This window comes from Macaca thibetana, chromosome 3, assembly GCF_024542745.1.
Source record: "Macaca thibetana thibetana isolate TM-01 chromosome 3, ASM2454274v1, whole genome shotgun sequence".
NCBI classification, from domain to species: Eukaryota; Metazoa; Chordata; class Mammalia; order Primates; family Cercopithecidae; genus Macaca; species Macaca thibetana.
In genome coordinates, this window is record NC_065580.1 from 24,485,065 (window position 1) to 24,512,489 (window position 27,425).

The 27,425-nt window shown below is 43.8% G+C and overlaps 1 protein-coding gene and 1 long non-coding RNA gene across 25 annotated transcripts in view; one reads left to right on the forward strand and one right to left on the reverse strand.

Moving 5' to 3' along the window:
* Positions 1-27,425, forward strand: part of LOC126949713 (uncharacterized) — a 157,761-nt gene that overhangs the window by 58,374 nt on the left and 71,962 nt on the right. The window contains exon 2 of one of the 3 annotated variants that reach the window (XR_007723893.1): positions 14,438-16,906. This is a non-coding gene — a long non-coding RNA (uncharacterized LOC126949713). Of the gene's footprint in view, positions 1-14,197; positions 16,907-27,425 lie in introns of all 3 variants that reach the window. The other 2 variants (XR_007723892.1, XR_007723894.1) reach the window with 2 other exon arrangements.
* The window catches only part of LOC126949708 (aldo-keto reductase family 1 member B10), a 135,483-nt gene that overhangs the window by 24,544 nt on the left and 83,514 nt on the right, over positions 1-27,425 (reverse strand). For 5 of the 22 annotated variants that reach the window (XM_050782475.1, XM_050782463.1, XM_050782457.1 and 2 more), the window contains one exon: positions 21,752-21,829. The exons of 3 other annotated variants lie outside the window; for them this stretch is intronic. In XM_050782475.1, coding sequence (XP_050638432.1) covers positions 21,752-21,829 — 78 coding nt within the window. Of the gene's footprint in view, positions 1-13,330; positions 13,958-14,092; positions 14,137-14,208; positions 14,249-15,844; positions 15,928-16,573; positions 16,658-17,185; positions 17,268-17,701; positions 17,809-18,084; positions 18,208-21,751; positions 21,830-22,815; positions 22,933-24,042; positions 24,211-26,231; positions 26,390-26,798; positions 27,192-27,425 lie in introns of those variants that run through there. 14 more of the 22 variants (XM_050782460.1, XM_050782453.1, XM_050782466.1 and 11 more) reach the window with 12 other exon arrangements.

Here is a 27,425-nt window from a genome sequence, read left to right on the forward strand (position 1 = left end):
GGGTCCCCAATAGGTCCCTTGACATAATTGAGACAGATTTCCCTCATGAGAGGTTTTGACAACATTCCCCTTTGGTCTGGTAACATCCATTTCCTTTCCGCATTTTCTTTAGCTCCTATTCTTATCAACTTCTTTTTTTCAATGGAAGAGAAAACAGGGGTTGCAGTAGGAGAAGGAAGGCATGGAGTTAAATGGAAGAAATGGCAACTTGTTTTGCTATTTGATCTGCAGGATTATTTCCTCGACTTGTGAAAGGCAAGTCCTTTTGGTCCCCTGGGACATGTACAATAGCCGTCACTTCTGGCAGTTGGAGATTGTTGAGGACACGAGCATCAGTTCTATTTGAACTAAATCTTGGCCTCTACTATTGATTAGACCCCTCTCCATCCAATTTTTTCCAAATGTGTGCGCCACCCCAAAGGCATACTTCGAGTCAGTACAGAGAGTGTTTTCTTGGTTTTGTAAATGTCCTAAAGCTTGGCTGAGTGCAAACAGTTCACACCCTTGGGCAGACCAATTATCAGGCCACTTTCCTGGTTTTACTTTTCAAGCGTCTTTCCATTAATCACTGAATACCTATTATGTGTTTTTCTTTTAAACCTGGGAGGATCCATCTATGAATCAGTGCCGTCCTATCTTGAAGAGAGTTTTTCCTAAGTCTGCTTGAACTTTGGTATGGTAATTAATTAGATTCAAACATGCGTGCTCTCGTTTTAAGTTTGGATCCCCTGTTAAAAAGCCTGCTGGATGAACTGCATTATTAGTACTTAATATTAAATCATCTCTTCTTCCAGTAAGATAGCCTCAAATTTTAAAATTTTCAAGTTAGTGATCTACCTCCTAGCTTTTTGATTTAATACAGTTGTAACTGGGTGGGGCGTGGCCTGAAGCCCCTGGGGAGTAACCTAAAACCACAGTTGGAGGGACAGCACAGTCTTGAGCATGGCCTGAAAAGGCTGTGGAGTAACCTGAAACCGCAGCCAGAGGGACCTGACACAGGAACCGCAGGGGTGGGATTGGGGGCGCTGAAGGAAGGAAGATGATTTACAGGATCCCATGGGTTAGTAAGTGTGGGTTGTCTAGGCATGGGAACTCTTCCCCTTTTAGAAACATTGGCTTCTGACTTTCTCCCTCCGGAGTCTGAAGGGTAAAGGAGAACTGGTCCCTGCCGCCAGCAGAGGGCGGAATCGATTTTTCCTGAGAGACTGGGCTCTTATCATTAACATGTTCGATTACCAGATGACAAATCTGCTCTTCTTTAGACTTACATTTTGGCCAGAAAAGTGAAGGCTTAAGGATGGATTCTCGAACTAAAATAAAACAACAATATTTTATCATCTGCTGTTTTTGTTTTTACTTGGTTCTCTTATTATCTTTTCAAGACTTCAGCATAAGCCCCAAGGGGCTATCAGAAGGAATTTCATCCTCTCTAGACTCTCTAGTTTTCAGGACTTACTTGAAACGTTCCCCGTCTTAGGGATTATGGGAGGGGGCCCAACCCCTCCTGTTAGAGATTTCTACCCTCCCCCTTCCTGGAGGCTTACTGAGGCTTTGGGGAAAGGCTCCAACCCCACCTGTTTGGATTTTCTACCCTCCCCCTTCCTCTTTGTCTGCTCTGTCTGTTCCTGCCTCTAGTTGATAGATGGCAGCATGAGGCCACAGACAAGGCTCACTCACTCCACACAACCACCATACTTAGTCTCATTCGAAACGTAGCAGGACGAGCTGCCAACAAAACTCCTCAGACACCGAAATAAAGAAGGAAGGGGTTTGTTCCGTCAGAGGTATCAGCAAGACTTCTGTCTCAAGAGCCGAGCTCCCCGAGTAAGCAATTCCTGTCCCTTTTAAGGGCTCACAACTCTAATGGAGTGCATGTGAGAGGGTCCTGATTGGTTGAGCAACCAGGGGATACGTGACTGGGGGCTGTGTGCACCAGTAATTAGATCGGAACAAAACAAAATAGGGATTTTCACAGTGCATTTCTATACAATGTCTGTAATCTATAGATAACAGAACCAATTAGGTCAGGGGTTGATCTTTAACTACCAGGTCCAGGGTGTGGCGTCGGGCTGTCTGCCTGTGGATTTCATTTCTGCCTTTTAGTTTTCACTTCTTCTTTCTTTGGAGGCAGAAATTGGGCATAAGACAATATGAGGGGTGGTCTCCTCCCTTAATACACTCTCAGCCTCCAACTTATCCCGACCACCTAGAAAATACTTTGTCACCTTCTCGAAGTCTCCTACCTTATTCCGTGCACAAGAATTACCTGCTCCTCTTATTGCTGCGGTCTTGCAAGGCTCTCTTCCCCACTTTGCTGAGAATCCAGATTTATTCCTTACAACAGGTGGGCCGTGATCTCCCTCATGCTAGGGGCATGGTAACTAGACAGTAGGATGCATCCCCTTTGGGTGGGGTGACTGTAGGCCTCCCTCCCACAGGAGAATATTCGAGCCCCAAAGTTGGGCGCCAGAACTGTTAGGAGTAACGCTCAAAACCTTAAGGAAATTGAACACTTGAACAAAGGATTCTTAGCAAAGCAATTTTACTTCTGCGCCGAGGGGTGCCTCCTTGGGCAGTCACCATGAGAGCACACATGAACAAAAGGGCATGAGAGCCTTTATTCCTGATGCAAGTTCTGCCCCTGTACCCTTCCTCCATTGGCCAGGGTCGAGTTGTACAATCTAAACTCATCCTGGTTGACTAAACATTTGATTTTTTAAGATAAAGTGAGCATGTAAAGAAAAAAGCAGAGAATAAAGGGGAAGGAGTGTCTGTAAAGAACTCAAAAGTTAGTCCTCCTTCCAAATAGGGAATGGAATGTGAGCTTCTACTGATAATGCCTGGTACTGTGGCGTGCCTGGGCATCTAACAAAGGCAAAAAGGAAAAAAGGAGAAAAAGGAAAAATGGTGGAGGGGTTACTATGAATTAGAGAATAAAAGATTGATCACATTATTTGAAGAGAAACCTCATCATATCCCACACATCCATCCATCCACCCATCCATCCATCCATCCATCCATCCATGAATCCATCATTCATCCAACCCTCATCCATGTATCCTCCACCCACCCTTCATTCCATTCATCCTTCCATCCTTCCTTCCCTATTTCCATCCATCCATCCATGCCTCCCTCCATCCATCCATCCATTCGTCCGTCCATTCTTCCACACATTCCATCTATCCTTTTATTCACCAGATATTATTGAGGCAAAGGAATATAATAATTAACAAAATGCGGAAATCCCTTCTCTCATAGAGCTTACATTCTAGTGGGTAGAAACAGGGTAAGCAAGCAAACAGCAAATATATAAAATATAAAACACATGGATAAAGAAATGCTATGGAGAAGAAGAAAACACAGAAGGCCAAGAGGAAATATCAGAGGAGATGGGTTAATTTTAAATAGGATGATGAAGAAGGGCCTCTCTGAGAAGATGATAAATCAGCAAGGAAATTAAAAATACAAGTCAGAGAATTATTCTAATACCTGAGGGCAGAGCATCCCGGGCAGTAAGAATAGAAAGGGCAAAACCCTGAGGCACAAGTACCTCTCCTGTGTAATTTTTTAGTAACGGTCAAGGTCCTCTTGGTCCCCACCAACTCTCCCTAACTTATCTAGGGGTTGACATTTTTGAACCAACAAAAGTGCTGGGAGGCAACATGCTAAGATTTTAAGGGTGCAAAACTTCCATGACGTTTCTGGGAAAACGCTGACAACAAATGAGGAAAAACAAATGAATTAGATAGAATTTAAAATTAAATGTAATCAAATTCCTCTGCATTGTACATTCAGAATACGTATTTTCAAAAATTAAAAGACTTGTTAAATGAGAATAATTTGAAATAAAAGTGTCTTTTTCATTTAGTTTTCCCAGTGGATGTATAAAATAACTAATTAAGGTAAATCTGTTACTTTTTAAATCCTTAATGCCTTTCTAGAATGTAAAAGTTCATTTCTTATTGTGGAAATTTTGAAAATTATATAAAAGTATAACAATAATAAACTTGTTGCCAAACAACATAGAAAAAACTCTGTTACACAAATATGCATATCTTTCTAGATAGATTTGCCTTTTATTTCTAAGTTTTGTTGGTTTGATAGTGAGAAGGGCTTATTTTAATTTGCGTTTTTATTACTAGTCTGTACAATTTTTCATGTCATTGAATGGTCAATTTTTATGTACCAACTTTCTTTTGGGCATCTTAGATTTCTCTTATTGATATGAATAAGCTCTATTGATTATAAGAAAATTGCCTATGGTTCTGTCCAGGTCTGTTTACTTCCTATTGTTTGTTTGTTTGTTTTTGTTTTGAGATGGAATTTCACTCTGTCACCCAGGCAGGATGCAGTGGCGCAATCTCGGCTCCCTGCAGCCTCTGCCTCCTGGGTTCAAGCAATTCTCCTGCCTCAGCCTCCTGAGTGAGATTACAGGGGTGTGCCACCATGCCTAGATAAGTTTTGTAGTTTTATTAGAGACCGGGTTTTGCCATGATGGCCAGGCTGGTCTCCAACTCCTGACCTCAAATGATCCACCCTCTTCAGCCTCCCAAAGTGCTGGGATTACAGGCGTGATCCACTGCCACTGGCAGATTTTTGCATAATTGTCTGTTCAGAGTTTACATTGCTATAGTCATGAATACTCATTAAAGCAAAAAAAAAAAACAAAAAACAAAAAAAACTTATTTTCAACAATCTTCACTCCTCAGGGTTCTTTCAAATTTTAGTGAAAACTATTTTCTACAGAAGCCTCTTTGGTCTGTACATTTTTAACTATAATGTACAGTTAAATCTCACAATAATCCAATAACTAGGGTCCAAATTTTGTTTAATAATATTTCATATAGCAACAGTCTCATTATGTTGCCCAGGCTAGTCTCAAATTCCTGGCCTCAAGGGATCCTCCTGCCTCAACCTCCCAAACTACTGGGATTACAGGTGTGAACCACTAGTCCCAGCTGGGTCCAAATTTTTAATCATGTAAAATGCAGCGTTGTTGCAAGGTTGTTGAAATGACTGGAGCAGCCCTAGACTGTCAGGCTTTACGGGGTGATCCAAATCCCTTTAGGTCCCAGTTATAGTTTGGCATCATCTGGCCAGCATTTGCCAGATCTCACTTCAATACAACAGGGGAAGTCTAGCCCTCTGGACTACCTGGGCCCGACAGGAGAGTCACAGTGATTCCACAATCTCCATGGTAGTTGCTACCCATCTTTCTAGCCCTCTCTTAGACAATGAGTGGAGAGAATACTTGAAATATAAGAGCCTCACTCCTTGCCTCCCTACTTCCCACGAGAAGCTCCCTTCCTTTTCCACAATGATCTTACTTACCATCTTCCTCTCTGTGGTTACTCCCCTTCCTTTCTCTTCATAAGGCAAATTCCCTACATTATCATAAGAGTTATTTAACACACATCTGTAGTATATACCTTAGATTCTCTCCCCATTATGGTGGCTTTGGTTTAGTTGTTGAGGATGGTGGCTTTATTTCCGACCAACTGGGACAAAATAGTGAACAAATTTTAGGATGGATGCCTTGTATTTGTTACAGTTGTGACATTGAGGATTATGAGACCTGCAAGGTTCTCATTACTCAAGATATAAATACTGAAAATATAATTAGATAACTTGCTGGTGAGGTGGCGCTTGCCTGTGATCCCATCACTTTGGAAGACAGAGGCGGGAGGATCACTTGAGGCCAGGAGTTCAAGACCAGCCTGGGCAACATAGCCACATCACAAGATGATGTCTCTACTAAAATTAATTAGCAGGAGGTCGTGGCCTGTGTCTGTACTCTTAGCTACTCATGGCGCTGAGGCAGGAGAATCATTTGAGCCCAGGAATTGAAGATTGCAGTGAGCTATAATCATGCCACTGTACTCCACTCCACCCTGGGCAACAGAGCAAGAGTCATTCTCTACAAAGACAGAGAACAGAATAAGAAGTTGCTTTTTAAAACACCACATTTCTTCACATTAGCTTTTCAAATTTACCTCTGTTTGGTTAAATTCAAGTGAAACAAACGAACAAAAAAATGCCACATAATAGAAACCCAATCATTTTCTCCTATAACCTAAACGTTTTATCAAGCAAGTCATAATCACAGTCACATGAAGAAGAAAATTTTCACCAAATGCTCACTAAGGAGATATCACTGGTCTCTGGGGTGAAATTGCTTCCTGTGTATCAATTGTATACATTTTATATACTTTTCAAAAATTGTACTTTAAGTTCTAGAGTACATGTGCACAACGTGCAGGTTTGTTACATATGTATACATGTGCCATATTGGTGTGCTGCACCCATTAACTCATCATTTACATTAAGTATATCTCCTAATGCTATCCCTACCCCTTCCCCCCTCCCCACAATAGGATCCAGTGTGGGATGTTCCCCTTCCGGTGTCCAAGTGATCTCATTCTTCAGTTCCCACCTATGAGTGAGAACATGTGGTATTTGGTTATCTGTTCTTTGCGATAGTTTGCAGAGAATGATGGTTTCCAGCTGCATGCTTGTCCCTACAAAGGACACGAACTCATCCTTTTTTATGGCTGCATAGTATTCCATGGTGTATATGTGCCACATTTTCTTAATCCAGTCTGTCACTGATGGACATTTGGATTGGTTCCAAGTCTTTGCTATTGTGAACAGTGCTGCAATAAATATACATGTGCATGTGTCTTTAGAACATCATGACTTATAATCCTTTGGGTATATACCCAGTAATGAGATGTCTGGGTCAAATGGTATTTCTAGTTCTAGATCCTTGAGGAATTGCCACACTGTTTTCCACAATGGTTGAACTAGTTTACAGTCCTACCAACAGTGTAAAAGTGTTCCTATTTCTCCACATCCTCTCCAGCACCTGTTGTTTCTTGATTTTTTAATGATTGCCATTCTAACTGGTATGAGATGGTATCTCATTGTGGTTTTGATTTGCATTTCTCTCATGGCCAGTGATGATGAGCATTTTTTCATGTGTCTGTTGGCTGTATGAATATCTTCTTTTGAGAAGTGTCTGTTCATTTCCCTTGCCCACTTTTGGATAGGGTTTTTTTTTTTTTTCTTGTAAATTTGATTGAGGTCTTTAAAGGTTCTGGATATTAGTCCTTTGTCAGATGAGTAGATTGCAAAAATTTTCTCCCATTCTGTAGGTTGTCTGTTCATTCTGATGGTAGTTTCTTTTGCTGTGCAGAAGCTCTTTACTTTAATTAGATCCCATTTGTCAATTTTGGTTTTTGTTGCCATTGCTTTTGGTGTTTAAGACAAGAAGTCCTTGCCCATGCCTATGTCCTGAATGGTATTACCTAGGTATTCTTCTAGGGTTTTTATGGTTTTAGGTCTAACGTTTAAGTCTCTAATCCATCTTGAATTAATTTTCGTATAAGGAGTAAGGAAAAGATCCAGTTTCAGCTTTCTACTTATGGCTAGCCCATTTTCCCAGCACCATTTATTAAATAGGGAATCCTTTCCCCATTTCTTGTTGTTGTCAGATTTGTCAAAGATCAGATGGCTGTGGATCTGTGGTATTATTTCTGAGGGCTCTGTTCTGCTCCATTGGTCTATATCTCTGTTTTGGTACCAGTACCATGCTGTTTTGGTTACTGTATCCTTGTAGTATAGTTTGAAGTCAGGTAGCGTGATGCTTCCAGCTTTGTTCTTTTGGCTTAGGATTGTCTTGCCACTGTGGGATCTTTTTTGGTTCCATATGAACTTTAAAGCTGTTTTTTCCAATTCTGTGAAGAAAGTCATTGGTAGCTTAATGGGGGTGGCACTGAATCTATAAATTACCTTGGGCAGTATGGCCATTTCACAATGTTCATTCTTCCTATCCACGAGCATGGTATGTTCTTCCATTTGTTTGTGTCCTCTTTTATTTCACTGAGCAGTGGTTTGTAGTTCTCCTTGAAGAAGTCCTTTACATCCCTTGTAAGTTGGATTCCTAGATATTTTATTCTGTTTGAAGCTATTGTGAATGGGAGTTCATTCGTGATTTGGCCCTCTGTTTGTCTGTTACTGGTGTATAAGAATGCTTGTGATTTTTGCACATTGATTTTGTATCCTGAGACTTTGCTGAAGTTGCTTATCAGCTTAAGGAGATTTTGGGCTGAGAGAGTGGGGTTTTCTAAATATACAATCATGTCATCTGCAAAAAGGGACAATTTGACTTCTTCTTTTCCTAACTGAATACCCTTGATTTCTTTCTCTTGCCTGATTGCCCTAGCCAGAACTTCCAACACTATGTTGAATAGGAGTGGTGAGAGAGGGCATCCCTGCCTTGTGCCAGTTTTCAAAGGGAATGCTTCCAGTTTTTGCCCATTCAGCATGATATTGGCTGTGGGTTTGTCATAAATAGCTGTTATCATTTTGAGATACGTTCCATCAATACCAAATTTATTGAGAGTTTTTAGCATGAAGGGCTGTTGAATTTTGTCAAAAGCCTTTTCTGCATCTATTGAGATAATCATGTGGTTTTTGTCTTTGGTTCTGTTTATATGCTGGATTACATTTATTCATTTGCATATGTTGAACCAGCCTTGCATCCCAGGCATGAAGCCCACTTGCACATGGTGGATAAGCTTTCTGATGTGCTGTTGGATTCGGTTTGCCAGTATTTTATTGATGAGTTTTGCATAGATGTTTATCAGGGATATTGGTCCAAAATTCCCTTTTTTTGTTGTATCTCTGTCATGCTTTGGTATCAGGATGATGTTGGCCTTGTAAAATGAGTTAGGGAGGATTCCCTCTTTTTCTATTGATTGGAATAGTTTCAGAAGGAATGGTACCAGCTCCTCCTTGTACCTCTGGTAGAATTGGCTGTGAAACCGTCTGGTCCTGGACTTTTTTTGGATGGTAGGCTATTATTGCCTCAATTTCAGAGCCTGCTGTTGGTGTATTCAGGGATTCAACTTCTTCTTGGTTTAGTCTTGGGAGAGTGTAAGTGTCCAGGAAATTATCCATTTCTTCTAGGTTTTCTAGTTTATTTGCAAAGAGATGTTTATAGTATTCTCTGATGGTAGTTTGTATTTCTGTGGGGTCGGTGGTGATATCCCCTTTATCATTTTTTATTGCATCTATTTGATTCTTCTTTCTTTTCTTCCTTATTAGTCTTGTTAGCAGTCCATCAATTTTGTTGATCTTTTCAAAAAACCAGCTCCTGGATGCATTGATTTTTTGGAGGATTTTTTGTGTCTCTATCTCCTTCAGTTCTGCTCTGATCTTAGTTATTTCTTGCCTTCTGCTAGCTTTGGAATCTGTTTGCTCTTGCTTCTCTAGTTCTTTTAATTGTGATGCTAGGGTGTCAATTTTAGATCTTTCCTGTTTTCTCTTGTGGGCATTTAGTGCTATAAATTTCCCTCTACACACTGCTTTAAATGTGTCCCAGAGATTCTGGTATGTTGTATCTTTGTTCTCATTGGTTCCAAAGAACATCTTTATTTCTGCCTTCATTTCGTTATGTACCCAGTAGTCATTCAGGAGCAGGTTGTTGAGTTTCCATGTAGTTGAGCAGTTTCAATTGAGTTTCTTAGTCCTGAGTTCTAGTTTGATTTCACTGCGGTCTGAGAGACAGTTTGTTGTAATTTCTGCTGTTTTTCATTTGCTGAGGAGTGCTTTACTTCCAACTGTGTGGTCAAGTTTGGAATAAGTGCGATGTGGTGCTGAGAAGAATGTATATTCTGTTGATTTGGGGTGGAGAGTTCTATAGATGGCTGTTAGGTCCGCTTGGTGCAGAGTTGAGTTCAATCCTGGATATCCTTGTTAACTTTCTGTCTCGTTGATCTGTCTAATGTTGACAGTGGGGTGTTGAAGTCTCCCATTACTACTGTATGAGAGTCTAAGTCTCTTTGTAAGTCTCTAAGGACTTGCTTTATGAATCTGGGTGCTCCTGTATTGGGTACATATATATTTAGGATAGTTAGCTCTTCCTGATGAATTGATCCCTTTACCATTATGTAATGGCCTTCTTGTCTCTTGATCTTCGATGGTTTAAAGTCTGTTTTATCACAGACTAGGATTGCAACCCCTGCTTTTTGTTTTTGTTTGTTTTCCATTTGCTTGGTAGATCTTCCTCCCTCCCTTTATTTTGAACCTATTTGTGTCTCTCCATGTGAGATGGGTCTCCTGAATACAGCAAACTGATGAGTCTTGACTCTTTATCCAATTTGCCAGTCTGTGTCTTTTAATTGGACCATTTAGTCCATTTACATTTAAGATTAATATTGTTATGTGTGAACTTGATCCTGTCATTATGATATTAGCTGGTTATTTTGCTCGCTAGTTGATGCAGTTTCTTCCTAGCATTGATGGACTTTACATTTTGACATGTTTTTGCAATGGCTGGTACCTGTTGTTCCTTTCCATGTTTAGTGCTTCCTTCAGGATCTCTTGTAGGGCACTCCTGGGGGTGACAGAATCTCTAAGCATTTGCTTGTCTGTAAAGGATTTTATTTCTCCTTCACTTATGAAACTTAGTTTGGCTGGATATGAAATTCTGGGTTGAAAATTCTTTTCTTTAAGAGTGTTGAATATTGGCCCCCACTCTCTTCTGGCTTGGAGAGTTTCTGCCGAGAGATCAGCTGTTAGTCTGATGGGCTTCCCTTTGTGTGTAACCCGACCTTTCTCTCTGGCTGCCCTTAACATTTATTCCTTCATTTCAACTTTGGTGAATCTGACAATTATATGTCTTAGAGTTGCTCTTCTCGAGGAGTATCTTTGTGGCATTCTCTGTATTTCCTGAATTCAAATGTTGGCCTGCCTTACTAGGTTGGGGAAGTTCTCCTGGATGATATCCTGCAGAGTGTTTTCCAACTTGGTTCCATTTTCCCCGTCATTTTCAGGCACACCAATCAGATGTAGATTTGGTGTTTTCACATAATCCCATATTGGTTGGAGGCTTTGTTCATTTCTTTTTACTCTTTTTTCTCTACACTTCTCTTCTCACTTCATTTCATTCATTTGATCTTCAGTCGCTGATACTCTTTCTTCCAGATGATCGAGTCAGTTACTGAAGTTTGTGTATTTGTCACGTAGTTCTCTTGTTATGGATTTCATCTCTATCAGTTCTTTTAAGGACTTCTCTACATTGGTTATTCTAGTTAGCCATTCATCAAATCTTTTTTCAAGGTTTTTAGTTTCTTTGCACTGTTTATGTAGTTCCTCCTTTAGCTCTGAGAAGTTTGATTGACTGAAGCCTTCTTCTCTCAACTCATCAAAGTCATTCTCCTTCCAGCTTTGTTCCGTTGCTGGCGATGAACTGCATTCCTTTGGAGGGGGAGATGCGCTCTGATTTTTTGAAATTCCCGCTTTTCTGCACTGCTTTTCCCCCCATCTTTGTGGTTTTATCTGCCTTTGGTCTTTGATGATGGTGACATACTGATGGGGTTTTGGTGTGGGTGTCCTTTCTGTTCATTAGTTTTCCTTCTAACAGTCAGGACCCTCAGCTGTAGGTCTGTTGGAGTTTGCCTGGGTGTCAGCAGCGGAGGCTGCAGAAGATAGAATATTGCTGAACAGTGAGTGTTGCTGTCGGATTCTTGCTCTGGAAGCTTCATCTCCGGGGTATAGTCCACCGTGTGAGGTGTGAGGTGTTGGTCTGCACCTAGTGGGGATGTCTCCCAGTTAGGCTACTCAGGGATCAGGGACCCACTTGAGCAGGCTGTCTGTCTTCTCAGATCTCAACCTCCATGCTGGGAGATCCATTACTCTCTTCAAAGTTATCAGACAGGGGCATTTACCTCTGCCGAGGTTTCTGCTGCTTTTTGTTTAGCTATGACCTGTCCCCAGAGGAGGAATCTACAGAAGCAGGCCGGCCTCCTTGAGCTGTGGTGGACTCCACCCAATTCGAGCTTCCTGGTGGATTTGTTTACCTGCTTAAGCCTCAGCAATGGCGGGTGCCGTTCCCCAAGCCTTGCTGCCGTCCTGCAGTTAGATCTGACTGCTGTGCTAGCAACGAGGGAGGTTCCATGTGAGTGGTACGCTCTGGGCCAGGTATGGGATATAATCTCCTAGTGTGCCATTTGCTAAGACCCTTGGTAAAGCGCAGTATTAGGGTGGGAGTTATCCGATTTTCCAGGTGTTTTGAGTCTCATTTTCCTTTGGCTAGGAAAAGGAATTCACTTCCCATTTGCGATTCACAGGTGAGGCGATGCCTCACCCTGATTCAGCTGTTGCTGTTCGGGCTGCACCCACAGACCAGAACCAACTGTCCGACCCAACCCAGTGAGATGAACCCAGTACCTCAGTTGAAAATGCAGAATCACCCGTATTCTGTGTCACTCACGCTGGGAGCTAGAGGCTGGAGCTGTTCCTATTCGCCATCATGGGCGTGCCTCCATATATATTTTAAAAGTACCCCGTCTATGACATTGTGTATGGATGTGAACATATATACTAAAAATACAAAAATGTGGATGGGAAGTATACCAGGGAAAGGTCTAGCCAGGAGAAAAGAAACTGTGCTAAGATTTTTAAATATTGGATGTTTGATTCAAATAATTGGTTATAATAGGTGATCAGTTATACATGATGGAATAGCTGGGCTATGGAAAGGAGATGAGCCAACTCAGTTTGGAAGCAGCAGGAAGAGATCCTCGCTCCTAAGGAAGAAGGACAAAGAAAGGGTGCTGCTCCCTCAACCCAGAAGCTTTGTCTGGTAGGAGATAGAATCAAGGTGGAGGCTGCCTGGAAAAAGCTGGGCCCACAGAGGAATGTGCTTTCTACTGGAGATGCCACTCAATGTCAAGAGACAGGGAGAGAGGGAGAGAGAAATGCCTGACTCTTCCCTTGTCCAGCCCTTCAAGCTCCTAACAGTACCTCTCACTGAGCAAACCCAGGGGAAGTTATAACATAGCAAGGAAGCCTGGGAATGTAGGTGTACCCCCCAGCCCCAATCAGAGGGTGAGGGGACTCGCCAATTTAGGATAGGCATTTGCCTCTGGAGAGGTAGTCAGGGGAATGTGCACAAAGTGGTCCTTGACTATATTGGTAACTCCTAATTTCTTTAATTTTTTTTAAAGGTTTGGAGACAATATGGTAACATGTTAGCATTTGTTTTTGTTTTTTGTTTTGAGACAGAGTCTCTCTCTGTCACCCAGGCTGGTGTGCAGTGGTGCAAGTCTGGCTCACTGCAAACTCCACCTCCTGGGTTCAAGCGACCCTCCCACTTCAGCCTCTCTAGTAGCTGGGACTAAGGTGCACACCACTACACCCAGCTAACACTTGTTAACATTATAATGTGGGTGACCAGAGGCTCATTACTTTATTTTCTGTACATTTCTATATAGTTGGAATATTTCATAAGTAGTGATTATTATAGGACAAACAGAAATGTTCCAGATTAATGGCAACAGTAAGCATCTTTATTATATTTCCACCATACTTTCCAAGGAAATGCCACATCTCTCTCAGTGAACAGTAGCATCTTTGTGGAGTTTGCAGGCTGTGCCATTGACTCTTTGGCATGATGGTGTATTGAAGACAAGGTGGGAGAGCAAGACAGGGAATGAGTGGAGACAGGCAAGGAGGAAAGGTGGCAGGAAAAGACTCAGGAGGAAGAGGATGACCATCGATCGCTGTGAGCTCTCCCAGAGCCTGCCTGCCTTTCAAACTTGGTTCAGTCACTTACTACCGGAGTGGCCTTGACAAGTTCCTCCTCTCTCCCTCCTAAGATGTTAAGAGTACCTACCTCAGTGGGGTTATTTTGAGGATTCAGTGACTTCCCCCACAGGAAAACACTTCACATGGTATGGGAACATACTCACTCTCAATTCATCTTGGTTACCATCATTATTTTTTATTATTGATCTTTACATCCTCAGTGTTGGCAGAATTTCTTGTGCTTAACAAATATTTGTTCAGATCAGAGAAGTGGAAAAAATTGTCATCTGGTTATTCAAGCCATGTTTTTCTGTGATATTCTGATCCTTGTTGCACATACAGAAATACATTTCTAAAACAGCACCTTGATTCTGGTCTACAGCAGGATGAAGTTCACTGTCATCTCAGATAAGCGTGGCTAAAATAGGACGTGAGTGGAGATAGTCACACTTCAGCGAAGAAAGAGAATCTCCTGTGTAATGTCACCAGGAGATTCAACCTCAATATTCTGCATCGAAGGGGTAGTCTTCCAAATGAGAGGATCTGCAGAAACAAAAAGAGAGAGAAACTCTGTTCCTACAAAGCAACAGCTCTGGATCAGAAGGTATTCTTCTCTGGTGGACTCTATCATATCTGCGCTCTCTCAGCCTCCTCCCTGCAAGAATATAAGAAGGGTGCTCACACCTTGACCTTCCCTCAAACTGATACGAGGTCTTTGCTAGGAAGGAGGACAGACAGTGACCAGGGCACGGGAAACAACTCGGAATGACAACTCATGGTTAGCCTGGTGTCAGGTGAGGCAAGTGACAAGTCTTGTCCGAATCCACTGTCACAACATGCTGAGGTAGGAAAAAACAGCAGAATTGACAGCTTGGGGATTGTTATGAGTATTAAATGAGATAATAGCACTGGCAAAGGGCTCAGGATCTTGGCACATTCTCAGCGAAGGTTCAATGGATGTTAGCGGCTATTCATATTATCATCCTACTTTATAGGTAAAGAAACCAACTAAGAAAAACTAGGAAATTTACCCAACGTCACACAGCTAAGAAACCAGGGTTAGTGTTGGATCTGAGGCCAGGTGCACTTACTCCTGAGCCACCAACCCATTGCCTCCACTGGATATGATGTTCATTGGAAGGTCAGCCGTTCAGTTTGGGGGAGAGTCCCGTTTTATGTTCACCCTGCCTTTTTACACTAAGCAGCTGCTACTTTGTTAAACACTGATAAAAATAAGCCATTATAAGATGAGGAAAGGCTTCTGTGATACTAAAGGTGGGCAGGATAGATATGGAATATCATGACAAGCAAGCTGTGCTTGAGATACTGAAACCATTTTTAAAAGCTGAAAAATCATTTTGGCTATAGAAACATTGGAAGAAATTCAAATTGGCATTGAATTACAGACCTCGAAGTAATAAATGCCAGACAACTCTCTTTGATATATTTAATTAGATACATTAATCAGAAAGTATTGATTGTAAAGAGATGATTTAGGATTCCCACCTAGCCAGAGTGAAAACTTTCAACCACTTATCTGACATTTAAAGTAGAGTTACCACCACCTCCTTTAAGAGGCATTTGGAGATTATTTAATCCAGCCTTCCCGGCCTTCTTCCTTGAATGCTCTAAACACAATCCCACCTCAGGGCCTTGGCACCTGCTGTTATCAATGCCAAGAATGCTCTTCCCCCAAATATGCATATGGCATATCCTTCACAGCAAAGCCTCCCTTGACCCACCCTGTATAAAGGATCCGTCCCACTACCACCCACCACTTCCTATCCACTTTGCCCTACTTTATTTTTCTGTCTAGCATTTGTTACTGTCTGTCACATGTATTTTGAGTTGATTTATTTCTGTTCTGTCTTCTTCCCTCCCTCCCTAAGCACGTGGAGGCAGCAGCTTTGCATAGTATGATAACCCAAGCACCTAGAAGATGCCTGGCACATAGAGGACCACTGGATATTTATTGAATGCATGAACAAATGAATGCTCACCTCCTGCCTATTGACAACACACCTTCTGTTACAATTCTAGCTCTACATCCAGAAGTTCAGACAATGAGCAGCAATTAGAGATGTGTCCTTCGCAGTGATTCCCAGGTACCCCAATTTTTACTTACAAAACTGCCCCAAAATTGTATTTGAAGACACAAGTAGTCCCAGCAGCCTTCTAGTCCTTTCAGCTAACTCTCTACCAGTTTAGAAAATCTCCTGGCAATGCTCCTAGTTAACTCCATGCAACTTACTGCAACCCGGTGCAGGCCCTCCAGTTTCTGTTGAAGCTGAGGATGGTTGCCATCTCCTCATCACTCAATTTAAAGTCAAAGACCTGGAAAGATAGGAGTTCCAGTACATCATCAGTAGGGTCGTTACTGCTGTGACTGGAGACTACCAGCAATTCTAGCAGGGAGTTCTAGCAGCACAAACTGGTCAGTGGTGTTTTTCCATTATGTCCACGGGATACAAATTTCTCTCTAAATTAGGTCCTACACAAAGACCGCAGTATTTGTAGTGCTCAGTGTTCCGGGGGAGGGAGACCAGGCTCACAGGCACTAAGCCCCAGGTGTGCACAGGCCCTGTATTCCATGATGCACCCTTCTAGAAGACAGTTCTCCAAGGACAGTTAACACCTCCTCTGCTGCCAGAGGATGAGCAGGGAGGCCAGGACAGTTTGCTCATGTGGTGGCCCTGGGTTTAGCTGCTCAGGGGCAACTGAGGGTCTTCTCAGTGGTGTGAGGCACAGCTGTGCTCAGACCTGACAGGGCTTCAGCAGGCACTGTCCCCAGCACATCCTAAGCCCATGGGTCATTCATCTCAGGTATACTGAGCCTAGCACCCTAGACTGGAAAATGATAGGGTGGTGGGAACGGAGGGGGCCAAAGACAGTGCAGGAATGAGGTGAGAATCCTGGTGAGAGGGTCTCTCTCTGCCCCACCCCACTGAGAAGTACCAGGGCCAACCAGCCGGGAACTTACCTGAATGTTCTCAACAATGCGTGCCGGTGTCACAGACTTGGGGATCACAATCACATTCCTCTGGATATGGAAACGGATCAGAACCTGTGCGGAAAGGGGACATGATGTTTCCACTCAGCTACAAGGACCCCTCATTTTATGGAAAGGAAGAATAAAACATCCCTGCAGCTCACTGTGGCTTCAGGTACAATCGCTGATACTGACTGAGCCCTTGACAGCTATAGACTTGTGCCAGCCCCTCGCTTCATTCTCTCCCTTCACCTTAGGGACAACTCTGTGATCTTCATTTTTTAGGAATAAAGAAAGCAGTTTGGGTCATAAGGCTGATCAGAGGTAGAGTTGGCGTCTGCACCCATATCCCTAGACTTCAAAGCCATGCTTTGCGACTTGGCTGTAGGGCTTAACAGGAAGCTGTGAGGCAGAAGCTATCTTTGTTTCAGTGACAGCTCTTGTGTTTCTTGAGGTTCCAACAGACTTCGAAGGAAACACTTTAGAGGGCTTCAGCTCCTGTGTTCTTCCCCTTTAAGGAGTTAGTTGAGGACAACACAAGAAATGAAACATGAGACTGGAAAAAAGAGTTGTTGGATAACAAGAAAAATAAAAATATGGGACCTGGGCTGTAGTTTTCTTGTGCTTTGCAGCAATCTCCTTAATCTTGGGATCCTCCAGCAGGGAAGGGTCCTCTGGCTTGGCCCTAGAGGCAGAAAGATGCTGATGTGAACAATCACCATGGCTACCATGTACAGATGGACACCACACCAATGAGGGTCTCAAGACTGATCATCAGAGCCTCTCCATCTGGGAGACAGGCAGGAGGACCTGGAAGCTTGGGTCCTTCCCCCGGGCTCTGAAGCCTCAGCGTTTTGCAAAGACAGGTTCATCCTTGAGTGGCTGAACTGGAAATATTCCCAGAGGGTCAAACACGTCGCCCATGTTTTTGTTGTTGCTGTTGTTGTTGCTTTTCAATTCCCATTTGTTCCCACCGTCTTCCCATTTCGTTGTACCAAATGCATTACCTTACACACGTTTTTCTTTCCAGTGACTTATGGTCTCATACCAATATTTACCAAACATAAAATAATGTTTTAAAGATTATCAAGAGAAGGATCCACTGCTTGGAAGCCTCACCAAGGTCTATCGGGAGAGCCCAGGGGGCTGTAGGCTGTAACGGTGATGCCCTTGGAGTGGCAGTGCTGGATCAGTTTCTCCTGCGTGAGGTACGGGTGACACTCAACCTACAACAGCAAACAATCCTCATCACGGGGAAAGCTGGCTGGCTTTTTGAGTTGGTCATAGGGAGTTCTACACAGACACCAAGCAAAGGCCAAACATCTACCCACCGAGATTCTTGCTAAAAAATCCATGAGATCAGCCTCACACCTCCCACAAGTGTCCTGATCACTGACCCTTGAGATGACACTCGGGGCATAGATAGCATTGAACATTCCTCCCAATGTTTAAGAAGTAATAGGGCAAGACCTTTATTTACCCTTACACTAAACAGAATTTACCTGGTTAGTCACTGGTTTATATTTCAGTCCAGGTTTGTTCAAGAGCCTCTCAATCTGGAAGTGGTTGAAATTGGAGATGCCAAGGGCTTTCACCAGCCCCTCATCCACCAGCTCCTCCATGGCCTGTCATAGAAAGGAAGACCTTTTGGGCAGCCCCAGAGGGACTACAGGGACCCTGGCTTCCCTAAGTCCTCCCTGGGTCAGAGATTGCTAAAGGATCCAGCACAACAGGGTTAGCCGAGGCATTCACAGGAAATTTCAGTCCAGGGCCTGGGTGCCCATCAGTGAATGTTCCAGTACTACTGCCCCTCCCCAGCCCAAGAAAAACTAGGAGTAACAGGTAAAGATTTTATATTCTTGCCACTCTCACCTTACACATAAAGAAACACACTCAAAATATACTTCTGTACACAGGGGAAATATGAAAGTTTTGTAATGCAAAAAATAAAAAAATAAAAAATGAACATTTACAAACTTATGAGATGATTTTATTTTTAATGAATCCAAATGACAGCGGGTAGCTACTGCTGTGTGCATTGTACACCCAAACCTGGGCAAGCTGTGTTAGTCAGGAAGAGGCTGCAGCATGTGGAGAAGCCTCACTTGTGGGTCCTGAGTCACTTTCTCCCACATCAACCGTGCTTGGGTTGGCAGGAAGGTCATGCATATAGATTATGCCCTGGCAGGGGCACCTGGGCAAGGAGTTGTGTGGGGCTGAAACCTGACCCACCGTCTGCATATCCAGCCATGCTTCCCGGTACAGAAACTACAGGGACCCCCAAGGAAGGGAATCTTTGTTTAACTTTTAGCCTATATTGGGCATTTTCCAAACTTGCCCAAAGATATCATATATGTTAGCAGCAGCCTCCAATGCAACATGTATTTATTAGCCATCTATTACATGTTCCAGAAGTTGTCAGGATGTAAAAGTATACAATGTGCTTCCTTCTTCTGGGATTCTTACAGTCCAATTAAAGTGCCAGGGTTCCCTTCTGTGGAACCATCAACCATGACCCTGAGGCTGCCTCAGATAACAGACCGTGGCATAGACAGAGTCAGAAAGGGCAGAGAAGGAAGAGATTCACACAGCCTGCAGCTGTCAGGGCAGACCTTCAGGTAGAGTTTAAAGTACGCCTCAAAAAAAAAAAAAAAAAAAAGAGAGAGAGAGAGAAAAGAAGGGAAAAACATGAGCCTATGAGACAGGAAGGCAATAGCAAAGCTCAGAGGCAGGGATGAACATGACTTGTTCAGGGAACTCTTTATCCAGCCCTTCTCAACTTTGGCTGCAACTTGTAATCACCAGGGAAGTTTAAAAACTACCGGTGGATGCAGTGGCTCATGACTGTAATCTCAGCACTTTGGGATAGGATTGGAACAGGGGGTTTGGGCCTGGGTTTCAGCAACCTAGGGTAAGTTTTTAACTCTTGTAGGCCTTAGTATTCTCTTCTTAAAAAAAGTCTTATAATACATACTAATAATACATATCTTTCTGATACACATTATCAGAGGCTGAGACAGGAGGATTGCTTGAGGCCAGGTGTTCCAGACCATCCTGGGCAACATAGCAAGACTCTGTCTCTACGAGAAAATTGTTTTTAATTAGCTGGATGTGGTGGCATGTGCCTCTGATCCCAGCTACTTGGGGGAATTGCTTGAGCCCAGGAGTCCGAGGCTGCACTGAGCTATGATCTTGCCACTGTACCGCAGCCTAGGCAATAGGACAAGACTATCTAAATTAAAACAAACAAAAAAAAAGTAATATCGGTGGCTGGGTTTCACCCCCCGGAGTTTCTTACAGATTTTATCTGAGTTGTAGCCTAGACATTGGGATTTGTAAACTCCTCAGGTTCTAATGCTCCACCAACATTGAGACCACTAGCGTAGACGAAGTTATTCAATTGGGGAGGAGAGTTTAAAAGCTATGAAATCTTAAGGTTCCCTCAAACTTCCGATGTAGCAATTACATAATTTAAAAGCTATTGTACATCATAGGTCAGGTTAGTTTGCCTGTCTTCGAACTTGACATCTTTATACTTTTTCCTCCCGTCTGCTTCAGGGTGGTCAATGAGGTTTCTACTGAACTGGCTGTGGGTCTACATAAACATCCAGTGCTTTCATATTCAAGCCTGCTTGTTTCAAATCAGAGCCTCTGACCTTGATCACTGATATCTTTCCATGCCTTTCAAATGTTTTATTTAACAGTCATTGCTGTATTCATTCAGAAAACAGCACTGTGAGACGCAGGCTACACTTACATACTTGCCATACTTAATATCATAGGAGCTAAGGCAAAAAAACTGATCAAATGTAAGGCAAACTGCCAGGTGCAGTGGCTCACACCTGTAATCCGAGTACTCTGGGAAGCCGAGATGGGTGGATCCCCTGAGGTCAGGAGTTCGAGACCAGTCTGGCTAATACGGTGAAACCCTGTCTCTACTAAAAATACAAAAGTTAGCCGAGCGTGGTTGTAGGCACGTGCAGTCCCAGCTACTCAGGAGGCTAAGGCAGGAGAATGGCTTTAACTCGAGAGAGGGATGTTGCAGTGAGCCAAGATGAAGCCACTGCACTCCAGCCTGGGCGACAAAGTGAGACTCTGTCTTTAAAAAAAGAATGTTGTGTTTGTGGATTAATGTTTTTGAACCAACAATACACAGAAAAAGCTACATTTAATTGAATCTTGTCCATTCTAAGCATTTCAGAAAGGTGAGGCTTAATATATTTTCCGTTGTAAAACACAATACAAACTCGCAACTACATGCATCCCTACACAGACAGCTGCCACTATGACACCATTAACTCTTGGAGTCAGATGCCACTGATCATTTTTAACTCATACCTCCACTTCGTTCTCTACTAGCATTTGCAAAAGGATAGAATGGTATAATAAAAAACGATCAGAGAAAACACTGATCCCTAATTCACTTTGAATGGGAATGATGTGAAACAGGTCATGATGTGATCCGGGAAGCAGGGCACTCAGGCTCCCTGATTTCTGGATGTGTGTTCACTGCCTGCCAAGCACCACGCGGATGGCTTTGGTGGTTGGACTTGTGATTCAGATGAGTCTAGGTCCAATCCCAGCTCTGCCACACACATTGTGACATGACCTGCGCAAGTCACCAATCAATCTAGGCTTCAAATGTCATTATTTATAAAGGTGGATGTTAACCCTGTCTTATAGGTTTAGATGATTAAATGGCTACTGTGACTAATGTTCCTGGCATGTAAACCATCTTAATCTTTATTGCACCCTCAAAAATATATATTAGTAGTATGTGTTATAAGACTTCTTTTTTAAGAAGAGAAAACTCAGCACTAAAAGAGTAACAAAACTGACCCTAGGTTACTCAGCTGATATGAGCAAACCCAGGCCCAAACCTCCTGTTTCAAATGGCTCACCCTAGTTTGTGAACAGCATGTGTATTCCCCAAAGTGGGGTACATTGTATTTCCAGTCTTATTTGAAGACTCAGTTCTAGACTTGAAATCTAAATAGTATCAGATGCACCCAAAAGCCAAAGGTGATGAGGAAGATATTAGAAGAGCTAGAGAATCACAATCATGAAATTAGAAAGCATCAGGCACACGGCCTCTTTCATATCAACGGGAAGTCTCATGGATAACTGAAGATTTCTCTCCCAGCACACTTAGAGGAAGCTGGAACCTACCTCCCAGGCATCCAAGAACGTTGCTTTTCCACCGATGATATTACCTTTATCATCTTTGGGAAAAATGTTATCCCCAGACTGTAAATACAGAATGAAAAGTTTACTGGAATCTGCATCAGGATACTTGGTTCTGTTAAACAAGGTTTCAGGGTCCGGGCTCTTGCTAAGTACCACATGTGCATACCAGTTTTTCAGGCTCTCTAGTACATACTACAACAATGTGAGTTTAAATAAAATCTCTATATCTACTATAGCATATTAATCCATATATTTTAGAAACCACTGAATTGACATTAAGATCTGCGGTTAGTACATTCCAGAAGCCACCTTTATCACCATGGACATTCACCTCATACACCTAGATCCTGTGTACACCCAAGGGCAAACTTTCATTTCAGTATCACTGGATAAGGATTAGATCTCCAGGGTGTGGTTTTCTGGGGAAGATATTGGCCAGCTTCTATCCTTGCAGCCTCTAGAAGAGACATGGAATAAGGGATGGCAGGCCATCAGCACTCCCGCTGGTCAGGAGGGGAGAGAGCTGGAAATTTGTCTCTCCCACCCCTCAGGAGCAGGTAGAGCAGAGCCCCAGGCAATGGGAGCCGCGATGACTACTGGCTTCCTTCCAGCATCACTGCACTTGGGCTTTTCTCCAAGATGCCACTCCCGGGGTGTGCTTTGCTTAATAAGATAATTAGGCCCTGGAATATAGTTATGCAAGTCTAATCCAAGGGATTTGCTGGGAGGGCAACTCTGGGGCGCGAAATCAAGACAGAGGTGATAGGGCAGTTGCAACTTGTCTGGGCTGCCAGAAATCATGGCTTCTCTCAGACATAACTGCAAGAAAACGCAGGCATGTGGCCACCTCAGCAGCACACATGGCCTCAGCCTCCCTTCCACGCCAGCGTCTTTCTGCTCCAAGGTCTCTTCCTGACCACCTGACACTCCCAATTATGAACTGCAAGGTGTCCTGCTCCAGTCCACACCACCCCTACCCCTGGTGCAGCTACTGTTTTCTGACACCTGCTCAGAAACTAGAGGCTGAGAAAGGGAGTCGCTCAAACCTTGAATCCCTGTGGCCAGTGAATAAGATAGAGGTCCAGATAGCTCAGCTTCAGGTCCTTGAGGGTCTTCTCAAAGGCTTTCCTCACAAGAGGTCTCTCAAAGAAAGTGGGCCACAACTGCAAGAGGGTAGCAATGAGCTGTTAATATTTGGAGAAGGAAGGGCCATGTTATACCCATTGTCCCTGCCTTTTGATTTGCACCCTGATCTAACCTGGCACAGGCCATTTATAACAAAGCTGATTAAGATCCATGACCCAGTGTGGAAGATCACCAGGGCTCAGCACGTCAATGACATGTCTTAAGTGTTGAAAGTAATTTACTTTTTCAACTCTCCTAGTACTCTATATGTCTCTCAGATCATTTAAGTAAATGTGGCCACAGATTTGAAATGTATTTACCTGTCTCAGTCTCTTTGTCAGCTGTGGGCTCTCTGAGAGCAGGACTTGTGTGTAACGTTTAAATGTCAAGCATTCCTAGGCCTTCGGGAAAAGATGGTCCTTTATCTGACCTATCTGATAGGTCCCTTATCAAGCCTGTCAGGCCCCAGATGATAACTTTGTAAGGGCTTTATCCACACTTGGCTGCTACACAGTGGGGTCTGTATGTCCCACCAGATGTATGCAATATCCAAGTACCTAGAACTAGTGTTTTTTCAGCAAGTTGTGTATAATGTAAATCCAGTGATTCTCAACCCCCTCACACCCAACACCCCCTTCTTTTTTAAAACATTGTGTACCTCACCTTTCGATAGATTTAATGAAGAAAATCATATGTGACAATAGAAAAATGCTCCTACTGTTTCCAAAATGCCCTCTGGCTGACAGCCTCAGGGACATAGTCGCATGTCCACAGTGGTGACAGGGAGGCCACAGTGCTGACAGGGAGGCCACACATCAAGCCCTGCCTGCACCCTTGGCCTCTGACTGCCTCTGGGCAGATGGTGGATCCCTCTGATGGGGAACAGGGAGGCCCAGGGCAGTGCAGGGCTCCATGGAGACAAGCCCACTGTGGGAAAACCAACCCGCAGGCAGGTGGCACAGCAACGACATGTTCAAATATCAATAGCGGCTTGGAGTATGGAGAGAATTGTATCCACGGATGTTATCAAGGCAGGGATGAAAAGGGCTACATGTAGAAAAGGCTGACAGAGTTCTCACTGCCGACCCGACCCAGATACTTCTGCCTGCCTTGAAGTGAAGGCCTCCCACCCAATGCGCCATGTGCACCTTGCTGACGATGAACAGGTCCTCCCGCTTCACAGCCTGCTCTTGGATCTTCTCTTGGATGGCTTCCCCCACCTCATGTTCATTCTCATAGGCATAGGCACAGTCAATGTGGCGATACCCTGCATCAATGGCCACCTTCACTGCTTCTTTCACTTTGCCGAGAGGAGACTGAAAGGCAAAAGAAAAGCCCATCACACATGTTTTTTTTTTTTTTTAAGCGATGGGGAGTTGCCATGTTGCCAAGGCTGGCCTCACACTCCCAGGTTCAAGCAATGCTCCCACCTCCCCAGTAGCTGGAATTATACCACACTCAGCAACCAACATATTGTCTTGTCCCCAGACCACCTTCAACAGGCTGCCCCACATGGCCCAGTTTCTCCAAACCAAGGCCTCACTGGGCTCTCCTTTGCCATGCGATATCCGGGAGGATATCCGGGAGGATACACACTTTATTATGATTATGTCCTATGTCCTGTCCTAGTTAAAGTCAGTTCCCTTTCAACCAGGTTAGTCCTGAAATGTCTTCAGGTGTGTTGGGGAGTGCAGATGGCTCCACTGCAACTTCCTGAAGACCCAGATGAAAGCTTGACTATAAAAAACCCAGAGGAATTTTCAGACAATATCCCCAAATGGTGATAAGGATCTGGATAATGGTCATTACAGCATCAATCCAGATTCCAACACTTACTGGGTGTGTAGGTCTAAGTAGTTGATTCCATCTCTCTAAACCTTGTCTGCAAAATGGAAAAAAAAAAAAGAAAAATGGCACCAGCCTCATGAGGCCTTTGTGATGATGACATACTGCAATGAATGTTAAGTTAAGCACATCACCTGACACACAGTAAGGATCAGTAGAGGCCGTTCATTATACAAGGATCCTTTCAGGAAAAAAGGAGAAATACAAAATGTTACAGGAATAGAGTTTGTTTTCCATTCCTATAAGAAGAAAGAGGGAGGGAGGGAGAAAAAGAGAGAGGGAGAGAAAGAAGGGAAGGCAAGAAAAGAAAGGAAATAGAATTATCACATATTTGTTCTAACCTAACCAAGTCAATGATGGGGGCAAAAAGCACTTAAAACTAGATCTCTCACAAAATAGTCTTTTAAACATCTACTGTGAGATAACAAACATTGAAAAGAACACAAAATATAGATGCACAGCTGCCCTACCATCTGAACAAGAAGCGGGCTGCTGCCAGACATCTAGAAACACCCCTGTGTCCCCAACCGCTATGCTACGCCATCCTTCACCTCCACTGCTAAGTTCATAATCCTTTATCTATCATCCCCACATGTCGAAGATGACTCCCTTCATAATTCTTACATTCAATTCCAAAATTGTGAAACTCTCTGGTAAACTTACCCAGGGTGAGCAGATTCCCTAGAGTTCTGGAAGTGATTATTTGTTCCATTTATATAGGATTGAAGCTCTGATTTTGGGCAAATCTTGCTATTGAACAAGAGACGCTGTGCATGAATCAAGCTGGAAGTGATCTGTTCGCCCAGATACACCTAGAACGTATCCTGAGAATGACCCAGTGTGGCAACAAAGTGTCCTACCCTCCAGCTCGGCACAAGAGAGGGGAAACATCAGGGTGCACAAAAGGAAAGAGCCAGAGGCAGAAGACTCAGCACAGGCATTAGCCATGAGGGATAGGAGAGAAGAGGAATTCTAAAGACTGCTTCTGGTCGCTAGTTAGGATAGTGCCATCATGGATGGAAATGGCAAAGAAGGCAGAGTGAGGTGGTGATGGAACAACTTCAAACTTAGCCTAAGAGAGGCTCAGGAACCTGCCTCACTGAGTCCTGGATGTGCCTTACGCCGTTTTGCCAGCTGACATTAACACAGCCAGGTGGAGCTCAGGACTCCCAGCCCAGGCTCTCGGCAGCCCCAGCACGTTGCAGATTTCAGTGTGTACAGGAACCACCTGGGGATCTTGTTAAAGTGCAGATGCCCATCAGTAGCCTGGGGTGGAGCCTGAGACTCTGCGTTTTCTCTCTCTCTCTTTCTTTCTTGGATCTCACTCTGTTGCTGAAACTGGAGGGCAGTGGCGCAATCACTGCTCACTGCAGCCTTGACCTCTCAGGCTTAACACTCAATCTCCACCTCAGCCTCCCAAGTGACTGGGACTACAGGTGCGTCCCACCATGCCCAGCTAATTTATTTATTTTTTGTAGAAATGGGGTCTTACCATGCTGCCCAGACTGGTCTCCAACTCCTGGGCTCAAGCAATCCTCCTGTCTGGGTCTCCCAAAGTGCTGGGTTTACAGGCATGAGCCACCACACCCGGCCAGTTCTGCATTTCTAACAAGCTCCCAGGTCATATGGATTCTGCTAGCCCAAGTCCCACACCCTGATCTGCAAAGGGATGCCAAGGACTTGGGGGTCTGCATCGTCTCCGCAACCACCTGGCCCACAACAAAGCCACAGCCAAGGCTCTGGGGAAACGTTGAGCCCAATTAAGTGTCCTAGAGCCAGAGAGAGAAACTGCCCTGGAATACAATTTTAGGTCCAACAGCTGCTTGAAATTTGATACTTGCTAGAGAAGCTCTCAGCACTGCTGGGAAAGCCAGCCTTGGAGCTTTGCAGCCTGAATGAGCTCTGAGAAAAGAAAGCAACCAGAGTCTCGGCTCCAGGACTGAGTCTCATGTCTCCAAACCCCTGCCCGACCTCCAGGCTTTCCTGGCTGAATGCAGAAAGAGAAAACACCCAAACGACCCTCCAGAGAAGAAGGCTGTGCAAAGATTTGCATATTTACCTTCCAAGTGCCCAGGCCCACAATGGGCATCTTGGCTTTGGTACTGAGCTCCACAAAGGTGGCCATGGTTGGTGCAGAAATGATTCTGAGTGAGCAGGTAGAAGTCTCACGTCCTGCTTTTTGTTGTTGTTTTTGAGACAGTCTTGCTGTGTCGCCGAGGGTAGAGTGGAGTGGTGCGATCTCGGCTCACTGCAGCCTCCGTCTCCTGGGTTCAAGCAATTCTCCTGCGTCAGCCTCCCGAATAGCTGGGATTACAGGCGCCCACTGTGACTTCCAGGTAATTTTTATATTGTTAGTAGAGACAGGCTGGTCTCAAACCCCTGACCTCAGGTGATCTGCCCACCTCGGCCTTCCAAAGTGCTGGGATTATAGGCATGAGCTACCAGCCCGGCTACGTGCTGCTTATGAAGGCTGGTGTTATCTACAGTGGGAGGAGTTGGAGCCTGGCCACAGTAGCTTTCCTGCCATAAGCAAACAGGAAATCCATTCTAGGCTTTATGAGAATGAGGATTATGTGAATGAATTATTAATCACGTCAACTTTGTGCAAAGTTCTCTGTTCGGTAACAGTATCATTGGAGTTTCTGCTTGTTCACCATGACTCAACAAATTCAACACACCCAAAAGT